Source organism: Sprattus sprattus, assembly GCF_963457725.1.
Source record: "Sprattus sprattus genome assembly, chromosome: 10".
NCBI lineage: Eukaryota > Metazoa > Chordata > Actinopteri > Clupeiformes > Clupeidae > Sprattus > Sprattus sprattus.
In genome coordinates, this window is record NC_137908.1 from 19,981,054 (window position 1) to 20,007,058 (window position 26,005).

The 26,005-nt window shown below is 45.4% G+C and overlaps 3 protein-coding genes across 3 annotated transcripts in view; 1 reads left to right on the forward strand and 2 right to left on the reverse strand.

The window, feature by feature from the left end:
- Positions 1-12,017, forward strand: part of crocc (ciliary rootlet coiled-coil, rootletin) — a gene marked incomplete at its 5' end in the record, with an annotated part of 43,394 nt that extends 31,377 nt beyond the window's left edge. The window contains 18 exons of the mRNA XM_080846818.1: positions 668-847; positions 1,583-1,717; positions 2,081-2,224; positions 3,099-3,337; positions 3,915-4,074; positions 4,222-4,389; positions 4,622-5,063; positions 5,276-5,442; positions 5,636-5,756; positions 5,910-6,073; positions 6,409-6,624; positions 7,118-7,342; positions 7,648-7,797; positions 8,095-8,295; positions 8,475-8,606; positions 9,079-9,120; positions 10,768-10,941; positions 11,455-12,017. Of these exons, the coding sequence (XP_080702944.1) occupies positions 668-847; positions 1,583-1,717; positions 2,081-2,224; positions 3,099-3,337; positions 3,915-4,074; positions 4,222-4,389; positions 4,622-5,063; positions 5,276-5,442; positions 5,636-5,756; positions 5,910-6,073; positions 6,409-6,624; positions 7,118-7,342; positions 7,648-7,797; positions 8,095-8,295; positions 8,475-8,606; positions 9,079-9,120; positions 10,768-10,941; positions 11,455-11,535 (3,141 nt within the window). The 3' untranslated portion in view covers positions 11,536-12,017. The remainder of the gene's footprint in view (positions 1-667; positions 848-1,582; positions 1,718-2,080; positions 2,225-3,098; positions 3,338-3,914; positions 4,075-4,221; positions 4,390-4,621; positions 5,064-5,275; positions 5,443-5,635; positions 5,757-5,909; positions 6,074-6,408; positions 6,625-7,117; positions 7,343-7,647; positions 7,798-8,094; positions 8,296-8,474; positions 8,607-9,078; positions 9,121-10,767; positions 10,942-11,454) is intronic.
- A 242-nt stretch (positions 12,018-12,259) lies between these two features.
- On the reverse strand, positions 12,260-18,937 carry mfap2 (microfibril associated protein 2). The gene is made up of 10 exons (XM_080846585.1): positions 18,889-18,937; positions 16,400-16,464; positions 16,142-16,189; positions 15,864-15,878; positions 15,518-15,592; positions 14,932-14,973; positions 14,586-14,673; positions 14,243-14,316; positions 13,945-14,052; positions 12,260-12,983 (listed from the first exon to the last, which is right to left on the reverse strand). Exons 2-9 carry the CDS (start codon positions 16,434-16,436, stop codon positions 13,949-13,951), a joined length of 483 nt encoding a protein of 160 aa, XP_080702711.1. The 5' UTR covers positions 16,437-16,464; positions 18,889-18,937; the 3' UTR covers positions 12,260-12,983; positions 13,945-13,948.
- A 938-nt stretch (positions 18,938-19,875) lies between these two features.
- On the reverse strand, positions 19,876-25,669 carry sdhb (succinate dehydrogenase complex, subunit B, iron sulfur (Ip)). The gene is made up of 8 exons (XM_080845473.1): positions 25,513-25,669; positions 24,487-24,620; positions 23,312-23,397; positions 22,578-22,714; positions 22,367-22,483; positions 22,180-22,281; positions 21,817-21,939; positions 19,876-20,624 (listed from the first exon to the last, which is right to left on the reverse strand). Exons 1-8 carry the CDS (start codon positions 25,579-25,581, stop codon positions 20,544-20,546), a joined length of 849 nt encoding a protein of 282 aa, XP_080701599.1. The 5' UTR covers positions 25,582-25,669; the 3' UTR covers positions 19,876-20,543.
- Between the last annotated feature and the right edge of the window lie 336 nt (positions 25,670-26,005).

Genomic DNA, 26,005 nt, shown 5'->3' on the forward strand with positions numbered 1-26,005 from the left:
AGACCACAATTACGCTGCTATGCTTGACTTGAATATCCTTCTGAGTGTTTTGAAATAATGTCACTGTGTGTGTGTGTGTGTGTGTGTGTGTGTGTGTGTGTGTGTGTGTGTGTGTGTGTGTGTGTGTGTGTGTGTGTGTGTGTGTGTGTGTGTAAAGAAGGAGGGGGGGGGGGGGTATGGCTTCGCCGCGTCCTGGTACCTGTAGGTGCGCCGTATATTTTCCTGTTTTTTTGTCCTTTACCAATCACACCCCTGCTTACCCTATTTGCATTGAGAGTAAATACTGTAAATGAAACATTGACACTCCTTACATAGCCTGTGGTTGTGTGTGTCCTGCATTGAATGTAAAAACTGTTAATGACACATTGACACTCCTTACATAGCCTGTGGTTGTGTGTGTCCTGCATTGAATGTAAAAACTGTTAATGACACATTGACACTCCTTACATAGCCTGTGGTTGTGTGTGTCCTGCATTGAATGTAAAAACTGTTAATGACACATTGACACTCCTTACATAGCCTGTGTATGTGTGTGTCCTGCATTGAATGTTAATACTGTAAATTAAACATAGCCTGTGGTTGTGTGTGTTCTGCATTGAATGTGAATCCTGTAAATGAAACATTGACACTCCTTACATAGCCTGTGGTTGTGTTGTGTGTCCTGCAGGAGGCGCTGCAGCGCTCTCTGGGGGCGGAGCAGGAAGCTGCCCTGAGGCAAACGCGTCAGGAGTGGGAGGAGCAGCTACGCAGGGCGGAGCAAGAGAGGGAGGAGCTCCAGAAGGACGTGCGGGCACTGCAGCGCGACCGGGACCATAGCCTCCTGCAGGCGGAGACAGAGAAGCAGCAGGTGGGAGCTGGAGGACCACAGTTAAGGGAGATGTATGGTTGTCCGTTTACAGAGACACAGCCCTCTACAACGTTGCAAACCCTCTCCAAGCACCTCTCCATGGCCAGACGTGTACCTCCCAAATCTTTGAACTGTCTGTTGAAATTACGGAGAGCCCACGGAGACCCCAGGGCTGTTCACCTTGTTGGTAGTAGCATGCTAACATTACATTACTCAGACGTATTTTTCAGTTACAATAACGGCTTTTTTGCATTGTACAGTGTCAATTTCTCGGTAACTTAAAAAAATCGAAGCAAAAAAAAGTCAAAAACAACTTTTATGTACAATTACGACCATCTACGGAGTTTGGTCCGACCTCTTTTTGGAATTGCTGTGCAACACCCACAACCAGCGGAGAACTATGAATGAAAACGAGTCCGTTTAGGAAACTGCGTGACAAAGAAGTAACGGAATCGTAGAAGTATATTTCGGCCTTAAGTTGAAAAGGCAGTGTTCGTCCCCATCATGGACACTACTGCTGAGTTGGCTATGCTTTGTTAGATAGATAACTGAAAATCAACTGCTTATATTTGCTTAGATCCATTTAGAATCTCTGGAAAGAACATGTTGTTGACATGTGCTGTGTGTTTGCGGTGGCTATAACCACCATGGTAATCAGGTAGAGTGTGTTGCTATATGTCAACCATTTCCGCTGCTAACTGTGTGTGTGTGTGTGTGTGTGTTTACTCCGACTAGGCCCTGTCTCTGAAGGAGACGGAGAAGGCAGTCCTGTCAGAGCGCATATCCACCCTGCAGGCGGAGCTGGGCGTAGCCACCCTGGAAGTGGAGCGTCTGACCCGGGAGGCAGGGCACGCTAAAGAGCTGGAAAGGGTAAAGCCTGATGGAGGCTTGATTGTGTTTCATGGGACGCAGTTGATTTTGTGATCACAGAAGAATGTGCAAAGGAATGAGAATGTGCCAAATGATGGGCTGGCCAGTAAGGGGTTTGTGTAAGCCAGGTAGGGCAGCCGTAACTTCGGATCCAACTGAAATGAACAGATCCATTTTAGCAGTGCAGAATACTACAGAGACCTTAATCACAACCCAAAGTTTTCCCAGTTACATACCATACTAACAGATCAATGTGAACCTGTGATAGATATTAGGTTAACTGTTCCTGGTGAGAGGTGAGAGTCACTGTCACAGGCCATTGAATTTTGCTGTTTGACTGACCTAGTGTTTTGGTCCTCACAGGCCACTGTAGCTGCTCTTAACACTGAGCAGGAGGAGCTGCGTGGCCAGCTGGAGGAGGCCTTGAGCTCCCACGGGCGAGAGCTGAGCAGACTCCAGGACAGCTGCGCAGACCAGCTGACCTGCGCAGACACTGCCCTTAAAGAGGTGCGTAGACACACCGGAACTTGCTGCTGGAGGGCATAGTGCACACAACACCAAGATGCCCTGTGCCCAGAGATTTCCAATGTTGTTAGTGTGTGATGTTACAGTACCATAAGGCATTTTAAATAACATGCATTTTAAATAATGGGCTTTATTTTGGTTCTGTGTTTTGGTTAAATGTCAGAAAGGAATGAAAGATGGGCTTCTTAACTAAAGCCTCTAACTAAAGGTTCATTAGAGATTCTTCACTAAAGCCTCTAACTAAAGGTTCATTAGAGATTCTTCACTAAAGCCTCTAACTAAAGGTTCATTAGAGATTCTTCACTAAAGCCTCTAACTAAAGGTTCATCAGAGATTCTTCACTAAAGCCTCTAACTAAAGGTTCATTAGAGATTCTTCACTAAAGCCTCTAACTAAAGGTTCATTAGAGATTCTTCACTAAAGCCTCTAACTAAAGGTTCATTAGAGATTCTTCACTAAAGCCTCTAACTAAAGGTTCATTAGAGATTCTTCACTAAAGCCTCTAACTAAAGGTTCATTAGAGATTCTTCACTAAAGCCTCTAACTAAAGGTTCATTAGAGATTCTTCACTAAAGCCTCTAACTAAAGGTTCATCAGAGATTCTTCACTAAAGCCTCTAACTAAAGGTTCATTAGAGATTCTTCACTAAAGCCTCTAACTAAAGGTTCATTAGAGATTCTTCACTAAAGCCTCTAACTAAAGGTTCATTAGAGATTCTTCACTAAAGCCTCTAACTAAAGGTTCATTAGAGATTCTTCACTAAAGCCTCTAACTAAAGGTTCATTAGAGATTCTACACTGATGATGGAATGGAGATATCAGTACACTGCTTTATTCTGTGGCCTTCTCCTGAGCAGCTGGAGGAGTGTCGGGCGGCCCTCTCAGCCAGTGAGGAGAGCCGGGACACGGTGAGGCGGGAGCTGCTGGAGTCGGAGCGGCGGATGTGCCAAACACGTGATGCGGGGGAGTGCCACCGGCAGGACACGGTGGAGCTGCGGCGCTCCCTGGGGGACGTCACCCGCGAAAGGGACACTCTCAGCCAGTCCAACGGCCAGCTCAGGGAGGCCCTGCGCTCTGCTGAGAGTGAGAGGATCAGGTAACGCTGTCCGCAGAATTACAGAATTAGAAGCAGATCTCTGCAGTGACACACACACGCACAGACACACACAGACACACACAGACTCACACAGACACACACACACACACACACACACACACACACTCACACACACACACACACACACACACACACACACACACTCACACACACACTCACACACACACACACACACACACACACACACACACACACAGACACACACACAAACACACACACACACACACACACGCACACACTGCACAGCACAGTTCCAAGAAAGAGCAAAGGCGCAGAGCAATGTGCATTGCAGTACAGATAAGGATAGATAAAAACTCTTTGATCCACATTTATGTGTACCTATGTAGAGAACACTTAAATTCAGTATCTCAGTGTACACTGATAACCATAAACTTTGGATGCATGTGTCCCACTGAATAAAATCATTCTTCCCATCTGACAATCTGCCAACTACTGGATTTTAAATCCGCCCCCTCTGTCTCCCTCTGTCCCCTTATCTCTCTCTCTCACACACTCTCTCTCTCTTTCTCTCTCTCTCTTTCTGTCCATCCATCAGTGTGAAACGCCAGTGTGAGGAGAAGGAACAGAGACTGAGTGTGCTGGAGGAGAGCCTAGCGTCTGCCCAGAAGGAGGTGGGGGATCTGCGCAGCTGTCTGCGTGAAGTGGAGCGCTCCCGACTGGAGGCGCGCCGAGAGCTGCAGGAGCTGCGCAGACAGGTCAGTCACGCAGAGACAGGAGTAGGAGAGAAGAAGAACACAATCAATGGTTTAAGAAAGAATGGAGAAATAAATGAAAGAAGAGAACAATGTAGTAAACAACAACAACCCCCGCCTCAACTAATATGACCACCACTACTCCATCAGGTGAAGGTCCTGGATGGGGAGCGGGAGCAGCGAGGGAGGGAGGTGGCCGAGCTGCAGACACGTCTCTCTCTGGAGGAGCAGAGAGAGGAGGAGAGGGGCAGGGATTTGTTTGCCATCAAGCAGAAACTTACAGAGGCCGAGACCACCAAGGCCTCCATCAAGAAGGAGGTGAGGAGGGAGGATGGGGTGTGGAGTGTTTGAACTGTGTGTTTAACCTCAGCTCAGTGTTGCTCCACCTTAGAACAAAATAAGGACATTGCAAAATATGTATCTAAAATATGTGTTGTATTCAGTATATTCATATATTACATTTTATTCATGTAATATGGAATATGTATAATAATAAATCAGAATAGGATATTATTAAACCTCTGTGGTCCTCCTCTTCCTTGCTCCTCAGCTGACTGTGCTGCAGCGGCGTCTGGCGGACTCAGAGAGCGGCTGGCGGGGCTGCGAGCGGGAGCTGTCTTCACAGCTGCAGGAGGCACGCGGCGGCGAGAAGAAGCTGCTGGACGAGGGGCGTAACCTGGCGCTGCGGGCGCAGACGGCGGCGGAGGGAGCAGCGCATGCCCAGCTGCAGCTGAGTGAGGCCCAGGGCCGGCTGGCGGCCACGGAGGCGGAGCTGGCGCGGGCCGAGGCCTGTCGACGGGAGCTGGAGTTCCGCATGAGCAGCCTGCAGTCGGCCCTCACGCGCACGCTGGGCATTGGGGCCGGGGGCCGCGCCAGCAGGGGCCACAGCCCGGCGCGGAGCGGCAGCGCCACCCTCTCGCCCGGGGCCAGCATGGCGTTACTCCGCCACCGCAGCATCTCCCCAATGCGTGCCTCAATGTCGCCCCCTAAAGGTGAGGCGGATATAGTTTACGTGATGCACATGGTCACATGACCTATTCTGATTTCATGTCACCTAAGGCTGGTAAATTGAAGAGTTACTTGCATCACAAATGTGCTATAAAGCCACAGAAAGACCAAAAATACGGAATATATAAAAATATGTAGTGTAACTAAATCATCCCAATCTTCTTCTCGTTGTCTCACTATTATCTTTCTTGTCTAGATTTGGGTCGCAATCTCACCCCAGATAACAGTGTGGGTTCTCGGCCCCTGTCCCCAGAGAGAGGGGACACACCGTTACCACTCGCCCCATCCGAGCTGGACCCTGAGACACTCCGCTCTGGCCTCAGGGAGTTCCTGCAGGAGCTCCGCGAGGCCCAGAGAGACAGGGTAACATACTCACTCACACACACACACACGCACACACACACTCAAACACACTATGTTAAACTTGGGATGGGGAATTGGGAAATACAAACCGAGACAAATAAATACCTACTAAGGGACAGTCTAAACCTAAACCAAGATTTGTGTCTGCTTTTTGTGTGCTTTTTTGTGTGTGTGTCTGTGTGTGTGTGTGTAGGATGAGGCTCGTGGCCAGTTGGGTGTGGTGCAGCGTGAGCTGGAGGAAGTTACAGCAGAGAGAGACTCTGTCCAGACCCGTCTCACACAGCTGCACAACTCACTGCAGGACTGTCAGGAAGGTGAGTAACACACGCACACACTCACACACACACACACACACACACACAGGATATATTTGCCAATTTAGCAAAATGGCAGCCGCACTATTGTTGTAATAAATAAACCATATTTGCTTTGTGTGTGTGTGTGTGTGTGTGTGTGTGTGTGTGTAGTGAAGCGTGATGTGGATGGGAAGCTGAGCTCCACACAGGCCCTGCTACAGCAGCAGGAGGAGGCGTTAAGGAGGGGGGAGAGGGAGAGGAGAGTCCTCACGGACCGCATCAGAGAGCTGGAGAGAAACGTGCAGAACGCTGAGGCAGAGAGGAAACACACACAGGTACACCAACAAACAGACACACACACACGCGTACACTCATACAGTCTTTCTCCCTCTTGTATTCCTTCTCTTATGCAAACACACGTAGTCTCTCAGTTACAAAGATACTAACAGCGACACTCAGACTCACCTATGTGCATACATCTCTCTCACCTGTCCAAATACAGGAAACCCAGTAAGCTATGCACTGTTGTTGCACATCCTACTCAAACTCATACTTGACCAACTACAAGGCCAGAGTACACAAAAGCCCACACACACAGACCATGGCAAGGGCACGACCAAACAGTCGTAAATGTTCTCTCTTGCGCACCTTCCCACCCCCCCCCCTACAGGAGCAGCTGAGTAAGCTGCGGGCGGGGGAGGCGCGTCTGGATGCGGAGCGGCGCCGTCTGCGGGAGGCCCTGGAGGCGGCGGAGACGCGGGGCACGCGGCTGGAGCTGGGGAGGCGCAGCCTGGAGGGGGAGCTGCAGAGGCTCCGTCTCAACACGGGGGAGAAGGAGGCCGAGAGCCTGGCCTCGCAGCAGCGCCACGACGGCCTGCTCAAGCAGGTGCGGTGGAACACCAACATCACCGCTACACACACAAGCCCAACGACTGCATGCTGACACAGGACAGACAGAGGGGGTTTGGACTGCGTTACAGGCACCAGTGCTGGTAGAGGTTTCAGCAGCCTGAAAATGGAATAGTTGATATTAACTTAACCGTCAATACTGTAGTTCTAGAGCTACATGATTGAAGGGGTACTACTTATATTTGTACAGCATTGTGTCCATGTGACCATGTCCATGCTGACATTACCACTAGACACATCTCCATGTGTTGGACACATAAAGTCCTGCACATCTATGTGACACCATGCCTTAGAGGCGGACTAAACATTAGAGCCTTTGTTAAGCTCAAATAAAAGCTGTCAGGCATACTGATTTAGATTGGTGAGTTGTGTGTGTGTGTGTGTGTGTGTGTGTGTGTGTGTGTGTGTGTGTGTGTGTGTGTGTGTGTGTGTGTGTGTGTGTGTGTGTGTGTGTGTGTGTGTGTGTGTAGGTGGCAGAGTCTGAGGGTCGCGTGTCCTCACTTCAGAGGGAGGTGGAGCGTCTGACCCAGCTGCTGGCCAAAGCGCTGGAGGGGGAGAGCAGCCAGAGGGAGCGGGTCCAGAGCCTGGCCCAGAGCCTGCAGGAGGCCACAGCTGCCCACAGCGCCACCCAGGGGCGGCTCTCCACACTGCAGAAGACTCTGGGTCTGGCTGAGCAGGAGCGCAGGCAGCTACAGGTGAGCAAGGAGGCTTCCAGGAGTATGTTGATTAAGCATCTGGACAAGAACACGTCTGTTTGAACACCAATGGGTATGGGTACAGAATCTCATCTCACTGAATCTTAGCCCGAGAATTCTGATTGAATTCAGTCATGAGGACCTGTTGATCTTCCTCTTGCACACCCTCAACCTCATGGTTAAACTAAACAATTAAATCAATAGACTGTAATGTATATCAGGAGAATAATATATATATATTTATATATAGTATATGCTGTATATATATATATCTGCTGGGTAAATGTGCCTGTGTGTGTGTTCAGGAGCGTGTTGATGGAGCGCGGGTGTCTTTTACTGAGGGCAAGAGGAACGTGGTCACCCTGACTGAGCGCGTGCAGAGCTTGCAAGCTGAACTGACCCAAAGTGAGCTGCGACGCACAGAGCTGGAGGCAGAGCTCTCCAACACTCAAGAGGTGTGTGTGTGTGTGTGTGTGTGTGTGTGTGTGTGTGTGTGTGCGTGTGACAGAGATGTAGAAAAGTAGACAGTGAAACGTGATGTTTAATGAAACGATAACAATTTAAAAGACTTGTATGATATTTATCCAAGCAGGAGCTAGGATGCTAAGACTGTTGACAAAAAGAGAAAATATGTATCCCTGAAGAGCAGGTTGCATTACATTGGTCATTCTCTGTTTCTGTCTTTCACATGAACCCACCTGTCTGTATCTCTGTTTCTGTCTGTCTGTCCTCCCCTTCTGTCTCCCTCTAAGGCCCTGCGTCTACGGCTGTCCAGTCTCTCCGAGGCCCAGCGCAGCGCCCAGTCTGCGCAGATGGAGCGTGTGGCTACAGATGAGCGCCTGCGCAGCCTGCAGAGGGCCCTGGCCGTGCTCGAGACGGAGAAGAAGGATGCTGAGAGACAGGCCGTCCGTCTGGAGAAGGACAAGAATGCCCTGAGGAACACCTTAGACAAGGTAAAGTGTTTCGAACTCTGACTTGCTTCTTGTTTGTTCATGTTCATTTCAAAATCAATTCCAGCTCCATCATGAGATTGAAGAGGTGTGTATGTTTAAAGCTCCATGGAACTCAAATGAGGTACACTGCTCCATTCTGTCGTCTCCTCTCTCCTCTCGGGCGCCCTCTCTCCCTGCAGGTGGAGCGTGAGAAGCTGAAGTCAGAGGAGGGCAGCATGCGCCTGTCCGCTGAGAAGGGCCGCATGGATCGCTCCCTCAACACAGCTGAGCAGGAGCTGCAGGACGCGCAGAGGCAGATCGTTCTGCTGCAGGTGAAGAAGCGTACTGGACGACAAACACAAACATACACATAGATCAACACACATGCACACACAGACACACACACACACACACACACAAACACACACACACACACACACACACACACACACACACACTCTTACTAACAGATGCTTATATTGAAACTCCTATATTAATAAACACTGAAACACAACCATACATTCATGGTCACATTCAGATACACAGACATGAACCGTAATACAAACACATGTAGATTAAAGCAAGACGAGACAAAAACAGACCATAAATAAAGAGTGCTCATGGGAACAGTTTGATGGTCTGAGCAAGAGCAGCTCTGTATAGGAGACTCCCTCTCTCTCTCTCTCTCTCTCTGAGGCCTCTTTGGTCTCACTGCCAGGGGAGAAGCCTCTGTGATTGAGCTGCTGGGTCACTGTGGAAGTGTGTGTGTGTGTGTGTGTTTCTGTCACCCCCCTCGGTGGACAGGGGGATTTGGTGGACGTGAGACAGAAGATAGCTTTGTGTCTGGTGAGTAATTAGCATAGCTTGCCCCCTAGTCCCCGTAGTAGCGCTTGTAGCCTACTCAGAGGTTGGCATGTTTGAGAATCAATAGCTGACCCCAGGGTGGTGCAGTGCCTTCTTTTGCTCCTGCGGTGTTAGCTTCATTGGTATGACTTTGGGCATTTATGAACATTGTGCTCAAACCTAAACAAAAGCAGCAGGACTCGTGGCACCCTGGGTTGGCCGCTCCACACTGAGCTTCAAGGCTCACTGCTGGAGAGACATGTGCAGCTGGTTAGATGCCTAATGCCCAACAGTTGAGGACAATTGGCTCAATTGTTTATTCTTTAATTATGCAGCCAGAGAGCACTGATGTTTATTGTTGTGTCGTTGTTTTTTTGTGAACCCATACATTTTATACTTAAGATAATGCTTCTCATGTGAAGTCTATCAGCTGAGACGTGTGGCAGACTGGTACTGCTAGGCGAATTTTATCTCTGGGAAAATGAGTGTGTCATTTATTTTATTGTATTGATTTGCTTCGTTTATGGGGTTGATGGAATTGCTTGTAGAGCCCTAATCAAGTAATAGTTTGTTTGGGGTTTTAACGTCACTGAACTTGTCAGATACCTCATGATTATTGCTGCATAGTCTTCTGGAAGATGTAACCATGTCCTTGCTGAATGAGCCAAGTTGACCCCTGATTCATTGTCAGCTATGTGGGAGTGCACAACCCCCTCATTCTGTTGGTGTGATGTGTGTGTTTGCGTGCGTGTGTGTGGAGTATCAGAAATTACGGATGCAAGGTGTGAGATATTTGAGGCTTTCTGTGTTGCGTGTCTGTGTATCTGTTTCAGGCAATGTTGTACTTCTCCAGGGCCAGGCAGAATCCCTATATACTGTACCAAATGTGCAATACTTAAGCAATATAGCACGAGTGGGAGTGGGGTAGGTAAGGGATAATCCCACGGGTGGTGTTCGGCCGTAGCCACCGAGGCCGCCAGGCCGAGTGGCGTAGGCAACAACACCCGTGGGATTATCCCTTGCCAACAACAACAATTCTACAGTCAACAAATTAACATTTCAACACGAAGTTATTGATTAAAAATGGTTTATTTTGCCATTGTTTCTCCGCAACAAAAAATAGTTCCATTGTCAACGTCTTGGTTTGGAATTTTAAAAACTTTGAATTAACGGTTATCATCAATGCGAATGTTTCATCGCGGAGTGATTTATTTTTAGCTGTGAAAAGTCCCGTAACTGTAGGTATGTTGAAGAATAACCTATAGCATGGAACGTCTCTCGTCCAATCAGAAACAGCTAAATTACGCGCTAGAACCCAATTGTTTTATAAAGATTAATCTATTTATCTATCAAGATTAATCTATTTAGAGTCAGGGCAGTATAGTACTTCATGTACTGTATGTCTCTGTATCCACATTTTGTGTTGAATATATTTCATGTAGAACATTACATAGCCATTATGTAGCATAAGTGTGTATAATATACAATATTAAGCATTGTGTGCTTTCTGATTGTGTGTGCATGAAATGTGTGTTTTTGTGTGAAAGAGGGAGAGAGATACAGATGAATGTGTGAGGAATATAAGTGTGTAATGTGTGTTTGTGTGTGGTGCGTATGTGTGTGTAATGTGTGTGTGTGCTGTCTTTGTAGGCACAGCTGGCTGAGATGGAGCAGTCCCAGACTGCTGGCGAGAGTTCAGCGCGGCAAAGAGACGAGGTCCAGCGGGAGATGGAGCGCATGAGGCTGGCCCAGAGAGACGCCGAGCGCACGCTGGCCGCCAGGGAGAGGGCCCACCGCCAACGCACCAAGGGCCTGGAGGAGCAGGTAACCCACCCGCAGCACCCCTTACTCTTCTTCTACTCTTGGGTTACACAGGGAGAGATGGTCTGCCTGCACAAGATGCAGTCCCGGAGGAACTCTTTCAAACACATTTACAGCTAGTTGGGTCTGGTATCTCCCTGTTTAATGTCAGACTAAATCACTTTAAAGGTGGATCGCGTTAGCCAGTCGCTTGGAGGCGCAGGTCAGGGGGAGGGGGGTTTGGAGAATCTGTGTAGTAATGACATCATAAGTGCCAGACGAGGAGAACATTAAAATCTTTTATGGGGCCAGAGAAGACTCTCCCCACTCGCGCTTTGGTGTGGTTTTTCAGGACATGTCAAACAAGGGCCCTTGATGTTAACAAGATGTTAAACAAAAGGGGAAAACAAGAAACCATAAAGAATGGACAGATGAAAGGATGAGCCAGATGAGGGGGAACTTGTTGAAAGAGAAACTCAGTTTGTTTATTAAGTCCATCTCTCCCTTTTTCTCTCCCCTCCTCTGTTGGTCTCGCAGGTGTCCACTTTGAAGGAACAGCTGCAACATGAAATCCGGCGTCGGCATCCATCTTTGACCCCTTTACCTGGGGGTAGCTGAGGGAGGCGCCGCCCTGAAGACCACTGAGGATATAACAATTATTTCTGAGCACCAGAAGGAACGCTGCAATATATTACACTCTGATCCTCTTGTCTCTTAATGACCAAAACCTACAACTCAGACCAATCCGAGACCTTTGATTTATAGGACACATGCTGGGGCATTTAGCTAATCTGGTCCAGACTTTTATATCTACTACAAATCGGAGCAGAGCTGAACAATGTTACTGTATGTTAAATAATTATGCTGTTTAAAACTTGAATTTAAAGTAGATAAAGTAGATAAGGCATGACACTTCTAGCAGTGCACTAAGGGACCACTGAATATTACAGTATTTTCTGTGTGTTGGATAAATATCAAAGCATGCCACTACCACCGCACATACTAGCAATATTATAGTGTAGTCTATACTAACACTGTAACGGGTAACTCATGTTTACGTCTTGTCCAAATACTAATGACCGTATTTACACTGACATCAAATGAAATTACATTCCAGTTGGATTTTTAAAGGGACTGTTTATGGAGTGAAAGAAGAACTTACAAATTAAAAGCTAGATTCTTTTTTTTAACATGTCTTGTGTTCTGACTATGTTTGTATTACAGAATATGCAGTTCTTGAAGCTCACATAGCACATATTTCTATACTAGTTGCTTATTTTAACAATCTCTTCTTCCAAAGTCCCTCAGCAGCAGTGGAGACAAACAAAGACACAACACAGACTTGTGGAAAAAAACAAGAACACATTTATGTTTTATGAAGCAGTACAGTAGTACAGGAACAGCATATCAGCTGCATTCACCAAGCACAACTAATTCTTCTTCTCTGATCTGCTAACACTTAAAGTCTGATGTTTGAAGGTTGGGACACAACAGAAACAGAAAATGCTGATCGATGGCTGATGATCAATAATTGGTATCAATGCTTTATGACTCATTGGCTGAGGTCTGTGCACAGTGGCCATCAGACTGGATGATCATTACTGGCCCTCTGCTTGCCATAACAAATACAGTACAATGTAAAACATGATACAATAAAGGCCAAAACACACACAAACACACAAACAGATATTCTGACATCTGACATCCTTTAGCTGGTTCTGTGCATGGCAAGGACTTCTATGCTGCCTTCCTAGCACCAGTGTAGTATTAATATTCATAGCACCAGTGACATTGTACAGTCATCAGCATATGAGTACAAAGGTAAATACATGGGTGGGTATATAAATGTAGATTTGTTCATACATGTACTGTATATTATGGAAGTCCATTTTACACACATACATACAATATATGTGTTTGCATATTTACTTAAGTGTGTAGTGGATGGGGAGGGGGTTCAAGAAGTAGTAATACTAAAGTCAAATTCCAGAGTAAAAGGATGGTAACCATGGATACTGGAGGTCCAGGTGATTTGGCAGTATTAGGGCTGATCTCTTGGTGCAGACCTGGGCAATGAGATGCAGTGAAAGGAAACCAGAAAATAGACGTCAGGAAGACTGCAGAATAAATCCTGTTAACTAAGAAGGCTGGTATCATCTTCTATTGCATAGAAACAGCCAGTTATAAAATAATTACAATATAACATTAGAAATAAGAACTCAGCAGATGTTGGTTAACTGCCAAGCTGACTCATACATATTTGAGCATGTCCCACATGAAATAAGTTAGACTCAATTTATCCTGTATCATTTTTCACTTCCTCCCAGTGGGGCGTGTAAAGCCATGTTGCCTTATCCAGTTAAGTAATTACAACATTTCATATTTTATTTATTGACATTTATATTTAAGACACTAAATTAAAAATGGCTTTAATTACCAAACTCTCCCCTAGTTGGGTTCTGTCCAAAACCCTGGTTTTTAAAGTGCCTTATTAGCATTTTTGAGGCATTTGGCAATGAAATTCTTGGTTCATATAACATTCACTAGTTTTCAATTAAGATCTGGTCAGAATTAAAGACAAGCAGATGTTAGGTCAGTAAACCCTATTCATGGAGGTATAGCTAGTCTCAGTCAGCATTGGGTCCCCATTCCTCAGCAGCTTCACTAAACTCCTATCCATACGCCTTCCCCACATCAATCTATATTATCCAAACCCTAACAGGTTTAGATTTACTCACTGCTTTGTAAAAATGCATGCTATATATAAGACAAACAGTTATAATTTTGCTTTAAGGCTCTGTGTTGTCACTAGAACTGCTATGTATTGCATTTCATCTCTGTTTCCTTCTGTCTCTGCTGTTTTTCTACAGTTTCACACTTTCACCTCTGTTTATTCTGTTTTTCCACACTTTCACAATACTGATGCCCTATTTTGAGTTGGAAAAATAAACTCTATAAAAAAGCAACATTTTCTGACAACAACATCTCCATTAAGTGTGCAGAAGTCTAAAATGGCCGTCATCTCACATGTTCAACAGCCTCCACAGCTCTTGCCACAGCTGCCCCCCATAGAGCCACAGTGGCCACCCAGTGCCGCAACGCCACACCGCGAGAACTGGTCCCGGCACAGGTCAGCTGCACACAGCACGTCGGCAGGGAGGAAAGAAGAGGAAAGAGAGAATGACGTGCATGTTTTTGTTCATCAGGGAATGATTAAAGTTATAACTGCGATGTGTAGTGTCACTGTCACTGGCACTGGCAAGGTTTGATGTGCGTTACCAAAGTTTCTGTCAAACTGTCTCTTTGGTGGGTCCAGGCAACTTACCTTTAAGCAGCTCCTCATGGGCACAGACAGTCCTCACACAAATCTCCTTGTTTATCACATACACTCTGCGCAGACTGAGGGGGAAGGAGGGACAAAAAAAAACATTCACTCCAATTCATGGCAGGCGGGTGCAACACATGCAATTAGCATGACAACTTATCCTATTTGTGTGCAAGTTCACTTAGTGACTTCAGACAATTATGATGATCTACTGAGCAAGAAGCAGTTAAATACCTCATACATCCAAACTATTTGTACACTTTTTTAATCATGTTTGACGAACCCTAACGTATAATCCATCTATGAATAAATCTAATGTAAGAACAACAAGTTGTGCTGTAACCTGTAGAAGCAGAGGCTGTTGAGGCATTGCTTGCAGGGCTGATGGACAGAGTAGAGCCTGGTGCATGGGTACTGCTCCTCACGGCAATCTGCAAGGTAGGCCACCGCATAGCTCCCATCAAAATGTGCATGTGACTACACACTCATCATGTGTACAGAATAAATGTTATATAGATAGATACACGTGTTGCATAGTTCTTTATTGTGTCTAACCATGAATTGAAGGTATTTCCGTTCTGTTGTGAATCCTTGGTATATTAAAAGCGGAAGATTGCGAAAGAGAGCACTTATATTGAAACTGGGCTTTCTTCAGTTAGAGCACTTAGATTGGATAATTTTTCTCTTACCAAGAGGGCCCGGTTCGGTTGGCTCAGTTGTGAAATCCGCCCCTGGAAAACATATGAAACCACAATAATCAGACTAGTAAATGAACAATAACAATACTCACAATCTGCGTGGCTTCAAAAACCATGGTGAATTTGTCGTAGACAAATGGCAGCCATAAACTTTCTCTCTTGAGAAATCAGAAATGTTGATAATAAACAAACTGCAAAAAACAAAAGAAGATAAACATTAACAGGAAGAGTATTGAGCATCTATCTAGGACAGGGAGTAAGAGAGGATGTTGGGAGGTGAGGGGATCGAGAGAAGTCCAGAAATGACTGAGGCTAAACACTTGAGAGTCAAGATGGCCATGAGATCACGCCTCAAATAACTTGAGTGAATATGGAGGTAAAACTGTTTTGTGAGTCAAGAACACTAGTGGATAAGGAGTCTAAAGTTAAGAGATGCTGGTGACCAGAGAATGTGGAAATTGAATAGCTGTCTGACGAGCTGCAGGCTTAACGAGACAGATGAGTAGTGAGAAGACAGAGAAGTGTAGGGACTAGGGAGGGTGGAACACTGTGTAGGATGGTAAGAGCGGAGACCCACCAGATTGTCCAGGCACAACTGCAGGCTCCAGAAGGATCTGTTGCTGAGGAGAGGCATCCAAGTCTGGGTTGTCTCCTGAAGGCAGTCACACCAGAACAGTAACAGTAAGCCCTTCTTCAGGAGCAGGGAAGAGTCATACATACAGTACATGTTCCCTCTCTAGTCATATTAGACCTGGATGAGGATTATAGTCTATCTAAGGAGGCTTTCTGTTTTACTGTTTAAGTGCAATGGTTGTTCTAAGGAAACCTACATAGGACCAGGAAAGGAATGCTGCCATTTAGCTAGAAGCCATATAGAGCAAAAAAACATGAACCATGACTCATAGGGAGAGAAATGAACATACCATAGTCATAGTCCGCTGTCAAGAATAGGAGGGGGGAAAAAACAAACAAAACCCAAGTTTGATTTAAATCCACCAAAAATGCTCATATTTATTTTCAAAATTTAATTTAGCAACAGTAGATTGGAAAAACAGGAAATTCATATATATGAATACATAAGTAGTCACAGCAACCTTCTTCATTCAAGCTCGCCTCTCTGTCTTACTCACGCAAGTCAGTAACTTACAGTCGAGCAGACAATGGAAACCTAATCGACAGACATAAATGTGAACATACTCACCGAGTGGAAAGTAGTCTTGAGCTTGGGCAAACTGAGCAACTACAAGGACTGTTGAGACAGAAGAAAACAGATTGAACACAAATCACCATAGAGATAAATATAAGTGGCATGATCCCATCAAAGACTGAGGGGCATGTTCAATACAAATGAGTGTGTGTTAAGGCAGGAGAGGGTTGTGTTCATGTAGAAAGATGTGTGTGTGTGTGTGTGTGTGTGTGTGTGTGTGTGTGTGTTATTTCAGGACTTATCATGACTCACCAGGTATGGCGAGTAGGAGGAGGCCGTTAAATTTCATGGTTGCTCACAATGAAGAGGTAGCTAGACTGTGTGTGAGAAAGAGAGAGAGAGAGAGAGAGAGAGAGAGAGAGAGAGAGACTTAAATCCAAATTTTTCCAAGATCCGTGATATTTTAATTAGTGGTGTAATTCAGACAACCCAAACTGTGACCACTAATGATGACAGTAAATCTGCCTCTCTTTTCCTTTAAATTTACCACCTCCCTCCCTCCTCTCAACCATCTCTCTCCTCCCTCCGCTTCACTTCACTCCTTCTCTGCCCTCCACTGGCCCCAGAGAGTCAGGGGGAAAATCCTGACAGCAAGAATGTGGCACGTCTGTCGTTTTGAACAATCCCTCTGTTTTCCTCCTCTCCTCCAGTTCACTGTGAAACCCTCTGCCACTCCACCCCAGACAGACCAGGGGCTCCATTCTGAGACTATAACAAACACTGTAAACCCCCTCCCCCGCTGTCCTTTTTCTCAGCAGAGTTCGCCCTGTACATCGCATACACACACACACACACACACACACACACTCACTCACTCACTCACTCACTCACTCACTCACTCACTCACTCACACTCACTCACTCTCTCACTCTCTCACTCTCTCACTCTCTCACTCTCTCACTCTCTCACTCTCTCACTCACTCACTCACTCACTCACTCACTCACTCACTCACTCACTCACTCACTCTCTCACTCTCTCACTCTCTCACTCTCTCACTCACTCACTCACTCACTCACTCACTCACTCACTCACTCACTCACTCACTCTCTCACTCACTCACTCACTCACTCACTCTCTCACTCTCTCACTCTCTCACTCTCTCACTCACTCACTCTCTCACTCTCTCACTCTCTCTCTCTCTCTCTCTCTCTCTCTCTCTCTCTCACACACACACACACACACACACACACACACACACACACACACACACACACACACACACACACACACACACCATCTCCTAAAAATGCTCCTCTAACTTTCCCTAGTGCGGACATTTACAGTTGATCTCCCTTTCTCTCTCCTCTTCCCCCTCTTCCTCCCCATACAATTCTTAGAATCCGACGCCCGCCCCACTCGAATTTCTGCTCAGTGCAGTGGTGGTCAGGTTGAGTGAGTACAGTACTCCAGCATGCCAGAGAGGAAACAATGGATGGCAACCGAAAAAGAAAATGAGAAAGTGAGATTCATCCCCCAGCTGTCCTCCTCCATACTAACCTCTGAACAGCTTATCCACAGCCTCAATGTATTTTATTGTCATGAAACCACAGCTTTTCAAAACGATTCTGCCTAAAGTCTGAGATGATGAGTGTATGCAGTAGACCTACATGAAAGTTAAATATGTTTAAAAGAGTGTCTGGGACTGTGGATTTATGGTACTGAGCAGCATGATGTCTGCATGTGCTTGTGTGTCACCAGGATTATAAGTATGTGTGAGTGAGCTTAGACATTCCTCCAGTGCATCACAGTGGCTATCGGAAACCATATGTTTTCACAGCACACATCTGGGAACTATTAACCCCCCTTTTTCTCTCTCTCTCTCTCTCTCTCTCTCTAAACCCCGATTCTATGTCTGCGCTCAGACTTCCTTGACCCCTCCCCCTAGAGCTTGCCTGGGGACCTGGGCACTCAGCCACCATGAAAAGGGAGAACCCCAGTTCTCTCTTCCTTGCAGAACCCTTTCTCTCTTCCTCCAATCACACCGAAGCATTTCGGTGGAAGCAAAGTTGAACTGGAAATAATCATCTGTGAACACCCAATCTCTCCATCTTGTGCCTCACAGTGACTCTCCCTCAGCTTGCCTAATTATTTCACTCTTAGCTCCAGTCATTCCATGCCCCCATCCCCCTTCCTACCTCAAGCCTCCTCTGAAACCCCTAAATGTATTTATGTTGGCCACCTCCTTTCCATTCTATTGTCATTGCCCCCAGGCTTTAATCCCACCCCCTGAAGTGTAACAACTATCCGTCCTGTAGGGGTGAAATCTACACACAGAACCTCACATCAACTCTAACATTAACTCTCAGTTGCAGAAGCATGCTGGCCCCTTAAAACGTAGCGGTGACCTCTACTAAAAGGCAGGCATTATATTGTGATTTAAAGCGGTGCTTAAAAAAGGCGAAATGTAGGTTTGCAAGATAAAATAATTAAGTTTGACGACTTTACATTACATTTTCTGTCCAGATAAGATTCATTGCAAATTGACGCTAAAGCAGATTAAGTGAAGCATTGCGAAAAGTCTAGCATTGTCAACTTGTTGAATAATATGCAACTACCTTGCAGTGTATTCATGCTTAATTTGCAACATTACCAAACTGTCATGGCAATACAATAACATAAAACTAATCTTTTATTGCAACTCCAACTATGAAATCTTATTTGACACCTCATCGAGAGGGAAGAACGATTTTACCTTCGCTCTTATGCATGCATTAACGTGAATAACAGTTAAAGTCCTTACCTCTGGTTTACTCTGAAGCGGTCCTCAACTCTGCGCTGCTCTGATGCACCGTCTGACCGAACGCCACATCCTACTGCCCCACCTACAGGCTCCCCCTCCCGCCCAAAGGCAGCGGGGCCTAACGCCAATCAAACACACAGTTCAATATCACACTTTCTCTCAAATGGATCAGTCTGAATCATAACCTTTAGTCACAGCATATCATTTATATAATTTGTAACTGCTGGAGAACGGCTTTTTTTTAGTTTATTATTTCCTGACGTGTCATTAAGTGGGAACCACTGCTGAGACTTATTTAACTCAAGTCATCCAACCATGTCAGTTATCTTGGCGTAGATTTGGGTCATAACTAGGGTTCATCCCCACACCGCTTGTTCCCATATGGTCACTCAGGGTGTAAGGTCTCCTAGTGTGAACCATTTGTTGAGTCTGGCATCTGCTCCATTCACGAGTAGGGGAAATGGTTAATGTGTCCTTTTGATTTCAGCTGGGCTACACGATTCATTGAACCGTGCATCACTGTGGCTGTCGATAATTATCATGTGATGCAGTCGGGCTTTACATAAGTCGTTATGACAGACAACATGTCTATAGCTGCAGTATTTACCATATGAACACTAAGTTAACCAAATACATTTTCTAAGGAGATAATATTGGTGATATTTTGGTAGATATAATGTGGTCGAATGAACTTCGCCTCGCTGTCTTGCCAGACTCAGGAGATAGCAGCCAGGCAAGGTCATTGTTCCTGTTCTACAAGCAACGCGGAAGTTTTTCGCCTGAACCATACAAAATTCAGATCAATCTGCCCTGTGGTTTGGTTAATGTCCAGGTATGAGCCAGGCAGTTAGCTGCCACCTGATTGCAATGGAAACCTTCTTGCTTGCTGTAAGAGGCTTCCAAACCAAGAGGCGTCGTAGGGAGCTCTAGCGGTCGATTGAGAGCATTACAGAATTGCACAAAAAGAAACTGAGGATGACACTGAGGTCCTTTGATAAATATGAACTTTATTTACTGAAAATATGCAGTATTGGATATGAAGATGAATTAATACTATTGGCCACCGATCAACACCCAGTGTATTTATGGTCATAAATTACTTCTGGTCATTTAACAAAAATATAATAACAACAACATCTGGTCTACAATCTCTGCTTAAGGAGCTGAAATATCTCCAGAAATTTGAATGGTTTATAATATCACATAAAGCAAGTCATTCGTTTGGGTGGAAGAACATTAAATCCGATATAATCTGTATGTAGTTTACCATGTCACGCTCTGAGCAAACTCATAATCACACACTCCCGCAGATCTACAATAGGCTATACAAACAAGGGAATGCAGAACACTACTTGAGCCTGTCCATCTTTTTATTAGGCATTCACACACATCTTTCATGTGTTCTCTGTCTCTCACTCACACACACACACACACACACACACACACACTCACACACACACACACACGCACACACACACAGTCACGTGCACACACAAAGACTCATCCTTGTGCGTAAAAAGCTTTGATTACTCTTAGATCTAGGGTCACTTGTTTTGGAGTGCATCTCCGAGAGGGCTGTGTAGTAAACTGTCTGTAGGGGTCTTTCTGAGTTTCGTGATGGCTTTGGGGGGTTACGGGTGAGGCAGGGCTGGTCTTCAAGCAGTGGCTGCTTTCTTCTCCTTGTATGTGGCCATCATTTTCTTTATCTCTGCGATGGCTTTCCCTGGGTTCAATCCCTGTGACAAAGCAAATGGTCGTGAGATTAAGTGATCACATGCAATTCAAACCAGTGAACTGTGTTTTTGGGTGTCGAACAGGCTCTACGGTTTCTCATGGTAGAGCGGAAATGCCATCTGCTGAGGTGTGTGTGTGCCCATGTAGGGCCAGTATGGGGTAAGATGCCTAAAGGCTGCCCACTGCTTCTGGGAGTCCTGGAGGATGGACAGTCCAGGATGGGATGAATGCAGATATTCAATTCACAGCGACCTCAGGCCTGCACGTGTGTGTGTCCTGTGTCGCCACCTATATTTGCACATAGGTGTTCCTGTGTGTCGTTTGTGCAAATAAAAACTGACTGAAGTCAGCCTAGTTTGTTTTGTTAAAGAGCAGGTGGAAGAGGAGCATAAGAGAACATCCAACAGAAAAGACTCAACGACAGTTGTGTGTGTGGTGTGAACACATGTTGTAGGACTTCCAGTGGATTTGCTTTATTATCAACTTAACGGTCATTACTGTATGAAGGTAAAACCTTGAAAAGCATGTTTCCTAAACGTTTCTGGAGAAGTTAGATGGAAAATCCAATCCAATGAATATGTTTGGGTATATGTTATTAGATTTATAATTAAATGGCTTTTACTAACAAATCATCAGGAAGAATTAATTCTAGATTCGGGTATCGATCGTGTATACCATGCACTGATACCACATCACAGCAACATTACGTTTTTTTGTCATTTTTTTTGCTGACCTAATAGATTTGCCTACTGGAAAGGGAGAACACTGATAGAACACCGGCAAAGGCAAATTATTAAGTATTCAATTCAATATTATTTGTATAGCGCCATAACAATACAATTGCCTCTAGGCGCTTAACAGAGCTCAGAGCCTAAACCCCCTTAGTGCATGCACAATGGCAACCAGTATGCATATCAGTACTCATTATCAGCAAGTACACTAATGGAAGGGCTCATACTCAAAGAGGTACTGATGCATCCCTTATTCAAATTATAATAATTTTAAAGAGAAACTATTTTTTTTCCAATTACAGCCAAACAAATAAATAGCCCATAGGCGTAGGGCACTGCTGTCTGATAATGGTAGGATAATACATTTCTTTTTTCTTTCTAATCATGAAGGAACATGAATGTGGAGCGTGTGTTGCCAGCGTGCTGTGTGTGAGCATGAGTTGTCTGATGTAAGGATGTGTACCTTGGGGCAGGTCTTGGTGCAGTTCATGATGGTGTGACAGCGGTATAGAGAGAAGGGGTCCTGCAGTTTGGCCAGACGCTCCTCTGTGAATTCATCACGAGAATCGATCATCCAGCGGTACGCCTGATCAACACAGAGGGAAAACGTCTAACAGTCTGACCTCTGGACCGTGTGTGCCTGATTATCATTCGACTCATATCGCATATCACAAACATGGCTTTCATGTAGCGCGCACACACACACACACACACACACACACACACACACACACACACACACACACACACACACACACACACACACACACACACACACACACACACACACACACACACACACACACAGTTTCAGGGAGACAGGCACCTGCATAAGAACAGCGGGTCCCAGGTATTTATCTCCATTCCACCAGTAGCTGGGACAGCTGGTACTGCAGCATGCGCACAGGATACACTCATATAGGCCGTCCTACACAGACAGAGAGATAGACAATGAGGAAAAACAACACACAATTTTATATAACCATTATGAACAATAGAGCAGTCATGCCTACCAGTTTCTGCCGATCATCTACTGTCTGAAAGTACTGCTCCTTGCCCTCCTGACTCTCGTCCTTCTTCTTCAGGTAGGGCTCGATGGACTTGTACTGGGCATAGAAGTTACTCATGTCCTGGACAGAGCACATTCAGAAGTCAGAAATACATTCTTCTATCACAGCAATCATATAAGATCAGTCCTTCATATCCATAGCGCCTAATACTCACAGGAACCAGGTCTTTAACGACATACATATGAGGCAGGGGGTAGATCTTGGAGGGTTTGCTGGTGTTAGTGTCGATCTTGTTTAGGCAGGCCAGCGTGTTGCCTCCGTTGATGTTCATTGCACATGAGCCGCAGATGCCTGCGTAGAGACAGACAGGACAGTGAGTGACAGGACTCGGGGGATTCATAGGGAGGCTTTCTCAAGGAAACAGAACCAGAGCAAGGGGTTATTTTGCAGCACTAATAATAACACCAATAGACCATGGTGCAGCAACACACACATAAAGCAAATTTCCTCTAAGTGAAACTAAATCCAGTCTTGCCATAACATTTGGCTTCCTCTGGCTTGCCATATAATTTGGCTTCCTCTGGCTTGCCATAACATTTGGCTTCCTCTGGCTTGCCATAACATTTGGACAGCAGCTGCTGGTTCTTCCAAAGCCATTTTGACTTGTTTGACTGGTGATGAGTCATTGCTCACATGCTCCCTCTATCCCTTCTCCTCTCCCCTCTCCTGTGGCCTAACCTATTTCTAGGGACTCTAAGCAATCCTTCTCCTTTGTTGGTGATGCTATTTCTTTGTCAGTCTTCACCTCGATCCTAAACCATTGGGGCTTCTTTGCTTTGCTTCTTCACTCTTTTTCACCCGCAATGTGGCAGAAACAATACCAACACTATCCCAGACTACTCCACTGCTCCAGACAACTAGGCCACCCTGCACTGGTCATCCACTCACCCTCTCTGCAGGACCGCCTGAAGGTCAACGTGGGGTCCATCTCATTCTTGATCTTAATCAGGGCATCCAGCACCATGGGGCCACATCTGTGAAACAAGAGCAACACATACACATATAAATGTCTGTCCCTGATGTGCTTCACTGCCGTGATAACAGAATGGAAAGCATCAAGCATCAGCATCAAGCTTTACAATGGAATCTCTCTGACTGGATGGGTTTCATATAAACATTTCAGCATTTTATTACTTATTGCCAATATTGAGTTTCTTACCTAAACTGTTTGTGAAAAGGAGACACCTCTCTTACCAATCCCAGCCCTGTACGTACCCCATATTTACCCATATGTCAGTACATATGATCCACAGACCATGAGGATGTGATGTTGATTGCAGTTGAGCAACAACATCAACACAAACTGAGACATCTGAGGTATCCGGCCTGGCCTGACCCCTAGCTGAACAGCAGCTAGGATTACATCTGCGACACCCGCAGGCCATTTTGTAATGGAAGCAGCCAGAGTCTTTTTAGGAGTCTTGGCAGATGGCCTGATTACAACTGAGGTCCTAGTGCCATGGCACCAACCTTTCTAAACCTCTCCACTGATCCCTATGACATCACCATCAGGAACATCCTCTTCCACTTGCAAATTTAAGCTGTCCTCTACCTTAGCATATTGGAGCCGAAGCTTGTATCTTGTGAAAGAAAGACTGTGCTGACAAATGATTTGTGATTGGGAATTCCTGGCGCTACAAGGCTTTGAGATGATTGATTACCTCCAAGAGAAATAAGCCATGTCACAGAGTCACAATGACCCCCCAGTCACTGGACTCAAGTACAGCTCTCAACCTACCAGAGCCACGGTATTGGGTTGAGCTGGTGATAACACTATTCTGTATTATGAAATCACCTTTAATTCTCCCCCAGAACAATCAATTTTCAGCTAATTTTCAGCTGTGAAACAGACTTGGACTGCAATATAATGACAGCCCTCGGTCACACTAGCCATGTCCTTATTAAAAAGGTTTGCTAGGCTCTATGGAATAATCTAATGGGTAGCATAGTCCTTAGCTGTGAGATATAGGCCTGTAACTTTGATGTGCGATACTGTCATGAGCTGAGCTGGGCTGGGCTGGGCTCTGATACACTGAACTGTGTCCTTTTTATGGTGTACTAACGTGTTGAGGTCAATCTCGTAGGTCTGCATGCGGGGCTTGTCTCCGGGCGTATCAGGATCCCAACGGTAAATCTGGAACTTCTTGACCCTGGGCTGAGCTGCAGGGGCTGCAGCTGTCTGGGCATAGCGCACCGCCTTGACCAAAGAAAGGTGGACAGGTAACATCCAGTGTCAACAAACAGATGAGAGGCAGATTCTCTGTAAACTAGACAAATGGGTATTCTAAATATACATAGGCAATACAGCCAATCCGGGGTTAAACGGGGTAATGACCAGTATTCACATCTAGAACAACTGATGAGCACATAGAATCCCAAATGCCACACGTCCTTCACAAGCACTCCCTCTACAGACGAGAATATTACGCAGCGCAGTTACAAAACTTACGTCAACTGCGCTGACGAGGGGAACAACACACCCCATTAATAATACCACTCATGAATGCACATTAAAGTGGTTTCTTATAACTGCTATTGTTCTTTCACTTCGCGTGACAGGACATATGTTTTAACAAAGACGTTGTGATTTAGCCGTAGTATCGTTAACGTTAAACAGGCTATCAAAGAATAAGCAATGTATCGAATAATATCAAGTTTTCATTAGACATCATCGGTTAACATTGTACGTTACGTCTTCCCCAATAATTAGTTGAGTATCCATTAAGTATCCATACATGATGGTAAATGGTAGGATTTCACCTCTGTGTGCGTGCTTGTTACCCAACTGCTAGGATGTGAACTAACGTTAGCTAACGTTGGTTTCCTGAAATGGCTATGGCTACCATATCTGATGACCAAAAATGAGGCAAGAGGTTTCACTTTCATAACCTCAACTATATGTATATACTTTTAAAACATCTCTGTCCCGGTTAACCAGGAGCTGTCACTTAATGTTAGGATGTGTTGTTATCCTACTGACAAACGTTAGCCTAACAACGAGCTATGCTAGCTAGCTAACGTTATCTGAACTGTTCCTAGACTCCTAAAATGAACCTCACATACCAATACATGACAAACGTCAACCTTACCACGAGTCCAGCAGAAGAGCGAAGTGCCATAGCACCGCAACGATTCAAGGAGAAACACACGACCGACATCTTGGGCTGAAGGTAGGCTGACCTTACTGGACTTCACTAGCCGGATTCTGCTACAATCCCACAATCCACCGGCGCAACTCAACCCCAGGAGCCCTCTACGTAATACAGAGGCACGTTCAAGAGCGTATCATCAAATACATTATATGACTTAATATTATTATCACTAGTAGTAGTAGTAATAATAATACAATAATATTCACACAGAAGAACTGTCCATACAGAGAACGACAAAGGTTATACTTACTACACACCCATTTGATTTATCTGCTATAAAATTCAGCTTAAGCCTGGGGTGCAGTGGTTACATAAGATCACTAAATAAATGAATCGTGCCAGACAAGGCTTTGCAGAGCATCAGTGTCTGGTAAGCCTGTATGCAAGCTTATTCATCGAACAGAGGTTCCCGGCAATGCTATAAAGAAAA